General features: G+C 33.9%; 1 protein-coding gene across 2 annotated transcripts; it reads right to left on the minus strand.

The window, feature by feature from the left end:
• Nucleotides 1–57: 57 nt before the first annotated feature.
• On the minus strand, nucleotides 58–8,184 carry LOC141672883 (sucrose transport protein SUC3). Of its 2 annotated transcripts, XM_074479572.1 has the most exons (14): nucleotides 7,561–8,184; nucleotides 4,065–4,130; nucleotides 3,640–3,738; nucleotides 3,489–3,553; nucleotides 3,323–3,407; nucleotides 3,194–3,227; nucleotides 2,989–3,088; nucleotides 2,675–2,750; nucleotides 2,138–2,497; nucleotides 1,840–1,983; nucleotides 1,422–1,655; nucleotides 1,221–1,284; nucleotides 1,074–1,117; nucleotides 58–621 (listed from the first exon to the last, which is right to left on the minus strand). In XM_074479572.1, exons 1-14 carry the CDS (start codon nucleotides 7,825–7,827, stop codon nucleotides 454–456), a joined length of 1,806 nt encoding a protein of 601 aa, XP_074335673.1. In that variant the 5' UTR covers nucleotides 7,828–8,184; the 3' UTR covers nucleotides 58–453. The 2 variants fall into 2 exon arrangements, with proteins under 2 accessions (XP_074335673.1, XP_074335680.1); XM_074479579.1 differs by lacking the exon at nucleotides 7,561–8,184 and having other exon boundaries at nucleotides 4,036–4,104.
• Between the last annotated feature and the right edge of the window lie 1,168 nt (nucleotides 8,185–9,352).

Below are 9,352 nucleotides of genomic sequence, written 5' to 3' on the forward strand. Positions count from 1 at the left end.
AAACCATTTTATCATTTCAAAACAAGAGCATTGCCAAGTACAATTAAACACCGCCCAAATAAGAATCAGAGTGTCTAAATATATTTCAGAATAACGAGTATGGTGACTCAATTAGATCTACAGGGCTTAGAAAGTGTTGCTGAGTAAATATGATCAAAAAAGCCGTGGTCTCTAAATGCCAACTGAGAATCATACAAAATAGTAGAAGCCTCAAAAAATCATTTCACTATATTCTTTTTGGTTAGACTAGACTAACTACGATTATACATTGTACTTACAGTACAGATCCAAAAAGGGGAAAAAGAATCAATGAATTAGGATACTATGTGAAACTCTGGGATAGAATACAACTGTACGCAGAGCATCAGAACCATTGCTCGTCAAGTTTGTCTCCTACTCTCTTCTTCTGGTTGCCTGTACAAATTGGTGACAATTTTTTTACTTCCGGAAGCCTCAACCAAAATGAAAACCTGTGGACCTAAAAGAACTTGATAGGTTTGGCAGTTTGAGTATTGCAATAACGCCAGCAGCAAGGGCAGATAAAGAAGCCAGGACAAATGCGGGTACGTTTCCTCCACCAAACAGTTCATCCCAGGGACCAGCACCGAGGGAAACGATCATCTATAACAAGCAAATAAAATAAGAGATATTACACACCGAGAGTAGCCTTCTCCTAATAACAGCAACAAAAGTCATTTAAAAAATATCCTTATTTTCTGGTGTTTGTTTAGGCTAAAAAAAATTATGAACGTCGGATATTTTGGTCTTAATTTGATTTCGGAATATGTTTTCCAGATTTTTTTCAACTGTCCTGTTTCTTTTCGGAAAAATAAAAATACTTATATAAATGAGGAAACTTCCTTTAAAATATATTAAATGACTTTTTCTTATCATATATTAAATGACTTTTTCTTATCAAAAGAGAAACATTTTCTCACTATCATGATGTCAAATGAAGGAAATATTTTCCCAGAAATATTTTTTCAGAATTTATTCCAATAAGTTATTTTCCAGAAAACAAACCGAGCCTTATATATTGAATATATAACACTGATTTGCAATCTCTGAAATACCTGGGGTATAACAATTGCCAGATTTAAAACTCCAATGGCCAATCCTGTGCAGATGCAGACATCATTCAGGATCAGAAAACAATGGTGTTGCTTAAATAAGGAAGAAAAATTGTCAAAGGGATAAAACAAGGAGAATATTTTATAGACCTTGGCCACCCCCTGAATCAGCTGTCAACTCTGCAGTAACTGAGAATGGGACACTGTAGGTAACCTGGAGAATAGATGCAGTTAGAAAGGAAAAAAAGAAGAAGCAAATTCTAACGCATGTTATAGGGAGGTTAACAATGCATCTTGTGATGTTCAACGGGTGTACATAGACATAACAGGCAGAGAGTGAGAAAGACTTACAGAAAGAGGGAAGCCCAGAATAGCGAAAACAACCAGAGAAGCAATTTTGATGCTTTCATTATCTCCAATATTATGCCCAATATGTGTTGATGATTCTTTGACAGAAATGAAGCTAATGACAGCAGTTGCTGCCATGCAGGCAAACACAATGAAATTACTTGTTGCCCAAACTAATCTTGAGCCAATTAACTTGCACATTGGTTCAATCAGGAAAGAGCTAATTCCAAGAACAACCTGCCCCCGCGAGTAAACATAATAACAAAATTAATGGAAAAATTTACAATTTTTAGATGCCTAACACCGACTCATTAGTTGTAAGTTGTAACTGTATGCACAGAATCCTACATAAATATATTTTTAATATCAAGAAGATGTCTTTGGAAACGGCAAGTATTTTGTTTAATATATGAGTTCTTACTGAATTCAACAGCAAACCAAAAGCACCTTCTCTGACACCATGATCATAAGCTTTGACTTCAGATATCTCTCCATTTGGGTCTCCGTGATAAACTTCTCTTCCCATCCAATCGGTGTCAAAGAGGAAAAAGGGAAACCAGGACAACTGCAGTAAGAATAGTTAATGAAAACATCTGCAAAATAATATTAAAAGTTCACTATAATAATTTATCTTCAATATCTTTCTAATAAATCAAGAATCTGCATGAACTGAATCTATAAAAAATCATGTCAGCCATGGATAGAAAGGCAAAACATACCCACGTAAGGGCCATTACTACTAGGACTGAATGCATAGCTGGTGGTAAAAGCCGTAAGCTAGTTAACAGATTAACCAAGACTGCACCGGGGCTATCGCTGAAACTTTCAACTTTATCTTCTTCAACCTCATGGTGTTCACTCTTTTGATTATTTTCTATTTTTAAAGCACTATCAGAATTTATCCCCGAGGAATCATCAACTAGTTGCATATCAGTTCTTGATTTTGAGGGGTTATTTCCAACATGTTGATGATCGTCCAAAAGAGGAGCTGAATCTGATGATCGCCGAGCTTGATTTGGAATCAAGGGAACCTCTTTCGCGAAGTAAAGAGTTACAAGTGTACATAGAATCAAAAATACCTGCACAGCCCAAAGACAATTGTTAAGTGTATATTACTGAATTAATTTAGTAAAATTTAGATACACTCTACACGAGATGTACAAGTAATTCCAGAAACTATCAATGAACAAGTAAATAAGAAAAGGACAGAGAAATAGAGCTATACAGTGAGCGCGTTCACAGAACTAATAACATACCACAGCAACTAGAAATGCTGCTTTCAGATTTCCACAGGCTTCACAGCAAGCTCTGCTCATCAAAAACGGAAACCATCTGCTCAAAAATGAAATGCAAGTTTAATCAACCACCTAGAAATTGGCTGCAGAATAATAAGAAGACAATTTTCGATGCAGATATAGAAGATTTCGAGTTTATTACTTTTTAAAGAGTTTATTACTTTTTAAAATGACCCAACTTAACAGGCATGCTGTATGTTGCACTTTACAAACTGCCTCAAAAAATGCGTTCATATTATGATACTTTCGACGCAGAATTCAGTAAGATGTTTCACCTGTGCCACTTTCCACTTGCACCAGAAGAAAAGCCTAGGACATTGCCAACAGCCATCCATGAGCAGAATATAGCATTTGCGGAATTTCTTTGATGAGGACCTATTTCAAAGTAACAAGATACTTTAACAGTCTGTACAGCGCCAACATCTATTAACAGAATAAGTTTAAAATTTTATTAAATAGACATAAAGGAGTATATTACACCTGCTAAATCAGCCAAAAGAGCTCGAGCTGGGCCCTACGTAGAATCAGAAATCTAAGTTTTGCAAATAATGAGATAATTCAAATTTTGTATTGTGCTAGAGCATATAGTAAGTTTTTGAAGTTGCAAACCTGCACAGTGTTATTGGCAAGATCCAGCATCCAGAACCCTACGATAAAGACAATAGCTGCTCTTGTTCGAGTACCTTTATATGTTCTGCATTTGTTAATTAACAGAAAGTGGTCAAATAATTAAAATGCGATGATAATTAAAAGGAAAATTAGAATAAAGAAAGACCTGCAATGCTCCTTTGAATCACCTAAAAGGTACCCAATGTCTGCAGAAAACCCGATTATTATAACCTACATATAGATTTGTAGTTCAGCTAGATGACGAGCAATGTATAATAAAATATGGGGGAAGATGAATCTGATTCAGTAAATCTCACAGCAATTGATATCATGAGAGATCCGACTAATATAAATGGTCGTCTTCTGCCATACTTTGAAGTGCACTTATCACTCCAAATACCGACACAAGGTTGAACCTGATTTCAAACATGAATATAACTTTAGAAACATCACTGCAGCACGTTTCATAGGTATAACCATTGTCTAGTAAATATATGCAAGTACTTGTAGGACCATTTCCTTGAAAATATTATCTGTGATTAAATTTTGCAATAGACAATAGCGACATGTTTTGCTGCCAAAGCTTTAATAGAATGCAGCAGCATTTTACTATTTTTAAATTTTATGATAGCTTTCTACATAGAACTGCTCAAGGCTATCTACCAGACTCAATTCCAAATGTATATATAACAAAAGTCCATGAATATTATGACCTGTACAGAAAATTGTAAGCAGTGCCTACCACAAGTCCCGTAATAGGCCCACAGAGCCAGATAAATGAAGAGAAGGCATGTCCTATTCCAAGTGTCTGCATCAAGACATCATATATATTAAAATACCATCATAGTTTAACTGAAGCTACAACAATTCTGCATACAAGTTGATGGAAAGAATTAAGATGAAATAGTGGAAGAAAAAAATAAACAAAAATTGTAACATAAAAAATACGATCCTGCATTTGCTTATATTCTAAATCCAAAACATGTCAGACCTTTAAAACACATTCAACATTTTTGTTCCTCCCTAGTGAAATAGTACTCTGTCCCATTTACAAATGACCACATTTCCTAATTTAGTTGTCCCAAGAACTTTGCCCACATCTATTAATTGTGGTAAATTGAGCATTTCAATTCTTTGTAACCCTACTTCCATATTAAAAGAACAAGAATAACTAAAATATTCGATCTCACATACTTAAAAAACACCAACAATGTACTACTTTATCCCTTGTCAGAACTTATAAAAGACCCTGTAAAAGAATGTAGAGTTTAAAGTGTATGTGTTCTTTTCATCAACTTCTGTTGTAGCAGTAGAAACTAGAAACACTAAAATCCATTTTGCATGCCTTACAATCTACGCTAATTTAATTTTCAAAGAGAAATTTCTAGAGAGAGTTAGTTAGGTGTTATCCTTTCTCATTCGCATGAACCGGTAAGTAAATAATATGTTGATACGGTCTTACTCTTACACATAATAGATGACTGTTTTTTCATTAGGAAGTTGCAAAACTTATTGGAGCCGAAGTCGCCTAACTGTACAAATAATGCAGAGAACATCGTTGCAACTTCTTTAACTGAGCCACACCGGACACTTCACTTTTTCCTATTAAATATTTAAAAAAATTCTGTTTTCCTTCTACGTTAAACCTTTTCTTTTCATTCCAGATCTCCAAGAAGAATAGAGTTGGCCCCCATGGGAAAGCTAATGATCAAAATAATTTAGCAAGTCCGAATTTTGTGGTACTCTATACATGAGCCACAATTAGACAAATAATTTTTTTGAATGGTGAAAATCTTGCTAGATGTCACTCCCCACAAATTGATAAAATATATATCAATGGAAAGGTAAAGAAAGCAAGGAAGAGAGATGCAAGCTTTGATAACTGGAATTCCAAGAATGTCATGGATGTGGAGCTTGTGTCCTACATCAGTCATGGTCAATTCATGGTTGTTCAACTATATGGAAATACATATTCACAAATGTCATCTTGCATTGATACGGCTAAAGAAATGTAGATTTGACCATCCACTATTCTCCGAATAGCAAGCATTATGAAGTAAAACAAAAAAATTGGGTTTCTTAAGGTGGTTAAATAGTAGTTAGGTAACATTCAGAACCGAAATCGTTATGGAAAACATTAGATCATTACACTATATAAGTATTAACATGTGGAAGACATGAAGAAATATCAGAAGCTGGTGATAGAAGAAAGGGCAATGAGGTTTATTGATGGACTGTCTATTGAGTACGATTCGCTTCAATCAAGAATCAACTCCTCGAACAAATACCCTTTTCTAATGTAAAATAAGGCTGTCTTCAGTAAGAGGAGATTCGAAATCAAAGAACGACCGGATGGCTTCGTCTAATCGATCTGTGATTCTCATGGTAAGTGTCTAACAACTAAACAAAGCAGAACATACGCCAGTGATCTTGAGGTAAAGTAGTTGTTTGGTGGTGACTATTTTTATAGGTTATACCACTCTATATGCTTTATGTTACAACCTACACACTCACCTAAAATTCATAGAAGAGAAGAACAAATCCAAGGTGGTTTAACCAATCAAGGTACGGACAAAGGCACCCACTCTAGTGATCATCGTGTGGTGTTAGAAGAAGTGAAGAACAGTCTCCTTTAACGAGGGTAAATGACTGCTTCAAAACTCAATGCCCTCCATCATTTAATGTCTCAGCTAAGAAGCACTCATTCAGCACACTCACCAAATCCTGCTCATACATGTACATCTTGTCATTTTATATCATATGGATTTCCTACCTTAAGATCATTGCTCCGGAACTTAGCACATATGATCAAACATTTAATATTCTACAATCATAACACGGTGAAAGTTGAAACATGCAATAAACATGTTTCCAATGGAGCTGTTGTATATGCTCATGAAGAGGAAATTCTCATCAACTTTCTTCATTATCACTATCCAATGATTTACATATTTCCTTTCTACCTGCAATTACTAAAACTTACTATCTATATCCTATCAATAAGAATTACTACTGTTCAGTAACTTCCTTGCATTTCTCACTGTATTCTCCAGGATCATGCAACAGGCAAGGTCATTGCTGCTGCAAGTTTTGATTCTATTAGCCACGTAATTTATAGTAATATATATTTGATTATGTACTTTGTTCGTTTATTTTTTGTTTCTCTTTCGAAGAATACAAGCGTCTTATTGTGTCATTTAATTGAAGGCACAAGGTTAGAAATAATTATCTTGTATTGGTCTCTATGTTTTAAGAAATGAAAGGTAAGTTGTTTGAAAACCAAATGATTATTTATAGTGTATTTCCACATACTAAAGACTAAATGCCGAGTATTGTTAAAATTTAAAGTGTTTAGCCTTCAGGAGTAATGACTTTCTACGTAAGTTGAGATTATAAATGTTGATTCATTGTTTACTGTACCGAATTGTACATTTCCTCACTGGCTCAAGTACTCATTAGGTATTCATTATGAACGACAGCTCATTATCCAATATACAGATGTTGATATTTCTAAAACCGCCCCAAGACAATATACAGCTACACGCATACTCTTTAAATCATTCTTTATAATGAACTTTAAAGAACAGCTAATTGCAGGCTTCTTCTTTAGTTTATCAACTAGAAAGCCATACACAACTTGTGCATACTCATAAAATCATCCTTTACCATTCCAACAAGTTTCATCTCGGCACGAGGAATCTCCTTAAATCTTAAAAGCGTAAGTAAAAGACAATTGACAATGAGCTTCGTCTTTGGTCTGTTCACTACTAAAATCTATAGAAGTAGAGTGCTATTTATGTAAACATGATACAATCACAAAAACAGCTATAGAAATAACACATCAATTCGCAATCGAAATCCACAAATGATTACAGCTTATTTTCAAATAAAAGTAATCAATCAAGTAAACACACATTTATAATAACAATGACACGTCAAAAACACATATCTCGCAATCTACATGCACAATCACATACATCTCAGATCCAAATTACAGCAAAAACGACGGGAGAGACTAAAAATGCACGCAAAGACACTAATACACATACACAAAACGAATTAATACAATTCATATACTCATAAACTCGAAAACTATCTACAATCTATATACTAAAACACACACAAAGATACAATTCATGGACGTCATCCTTCATGTACTCCTAAACTCGCAATCTATATAAGCAAACAAACACATAAATACACAATTAATACAAAGAGCGAAACTAACAAAATGTGACCTGAATGTACGGAGTGAGAAGCGAGAGCTGCAACGCCCAACCGAATTGAACACCAGCAGCCACCGTACAGCTCAAAACTAACGTAATCATACTCATTCCATTACTTCCATTCTGTTGCGCAGGCCGTGAAGACGCATTCGAATCAACTCCATTAGAATTGAAATGATTCGAAGACTCGTCTGATCGATTCATCGAATCGAGTCGATTCATTTCAACTTCAGCTTGTTTGAGATTCTTGTAAGGCACGCGGATCGATGTGGAATCCATCTCCAACGGCCTTGTAACAACCTCAATTTAAATCAGTTACTTCTGCGCATGTATGTATAGTGTGTCTATAGATGCGATACTAAACAGATGGAATCGTGGAGTAATTTAGATGTGCGATTAAATTTCGGAACACAAACTTGATAGGAAAATTTTATTCGATTAACGAGATTCGAGATTATGAGTTCGGAGTGGAGCTGGATCTAGAGATGTTAAATGTTGAATTTGGGGAATGAAAGTCAGGGGAGAGGGGTAAATTAGAATTTAACGCGGTAAAAATTGTAGAAGTGTTAGTTTGGGATTGTAGTTACAAGGGAAGTTACGGTGCACCCGCCGGCGGGTAAAGAGGGGATCTGATTTTTGGTTACCGACAGTCGAAGTTTGTGGTCGGTTTGACTTTTATTAAATTTGTCAATTATAGTTTTAATAAGGACAAATACAAAAATAGCTAATTTTTTAAATATATGATAAATTTGGCCTTCACCCTTTAATGAGCTGCATTTACTTGACAAAAATAAAAATAAAGTGCATTTAATCTATCTTCAAATTTCGTTAGTCTTTGTTAGTTTTGTACGTTTCATAAAGTATATTTAGATTCTGGAATTGTTTAATTTTATCTTTTTTGAAAGGTCACTCAAACACTTGAACTTCAATAAAGTGACAGAATGCATCAAACAATATATTATAACATTTTTTTTACTTGCATAAATGATTCAAAATCACACGTATGCACTGAACACTGTTCTAAAAATTTCCGATAAATCTCCGATTCAATTGATTAATCACGGATTAATTTCTTGCAAAATATCTGACCGATTAGATTTTTGAAATTCGATTAATTTTTACGAACTTTTCTTTATTGGATTATATATAATTATTTATTAAAATTAAAATACTATATTAATTTAAATATGAATAAATACATAAATTAAGATATAATAAATATATTTTTTTATAATAAATAACTAATATAATTATAAAAATATATTAAATATAACTTAATATTATAATAAATTAAATTTTTATTCCGATTTAATTCTTTCGATTAATTTCCAATTTTCAATTAATCCAAAATTCCCCGATTCTCGATTAACACCGCACGTAAGTAATATTAAATTTTAGGATCTTACCTCATAAAGTGTGATAAACTTGAAAGCTACACAAACCTGTTTGAGCCTTCAACCATGGCTGAATGCAGAAGTCCCCAGGACAATTTTTATATTCTTCTTGCCACCGCGGCAATCTTTTGATGCACATTTGAAAATGAAGCTCCCGTCTACAACAGTAGACCAACGAAATTCAAAAAATTTGTTAATCTGTATTGTTTAAAGAATTCTTTACTACGTTTTATTTTGGAATTTGTTAGAAGAATTTAGATGATTTCTTTTTCTTTTTTTTGCTACAGGGAATTTGGATGATTTTTATATACTCATGTACGATAATTTATTTGGCATCCTGAATGGCTTTAAAAAAAATATGGAATGGGCTTTAAATCATTATACAATAGTTAACTGTTCGGCGGTTAAGC

The sequence above is a fragment of the Apium graveolens genome, chromosome 1 (genome assembly GCF_009905375.1).
Source record: "Apium graveolens cultivar Ventura chromosome 1, ASM990537v1, whole genome shotgun sequence".
NCBI lineage: Eukaryota > Viridiplantae > Streptophyta > Magnoliopsida > Apiales > Apiaceae > Apium > Apium graveolens.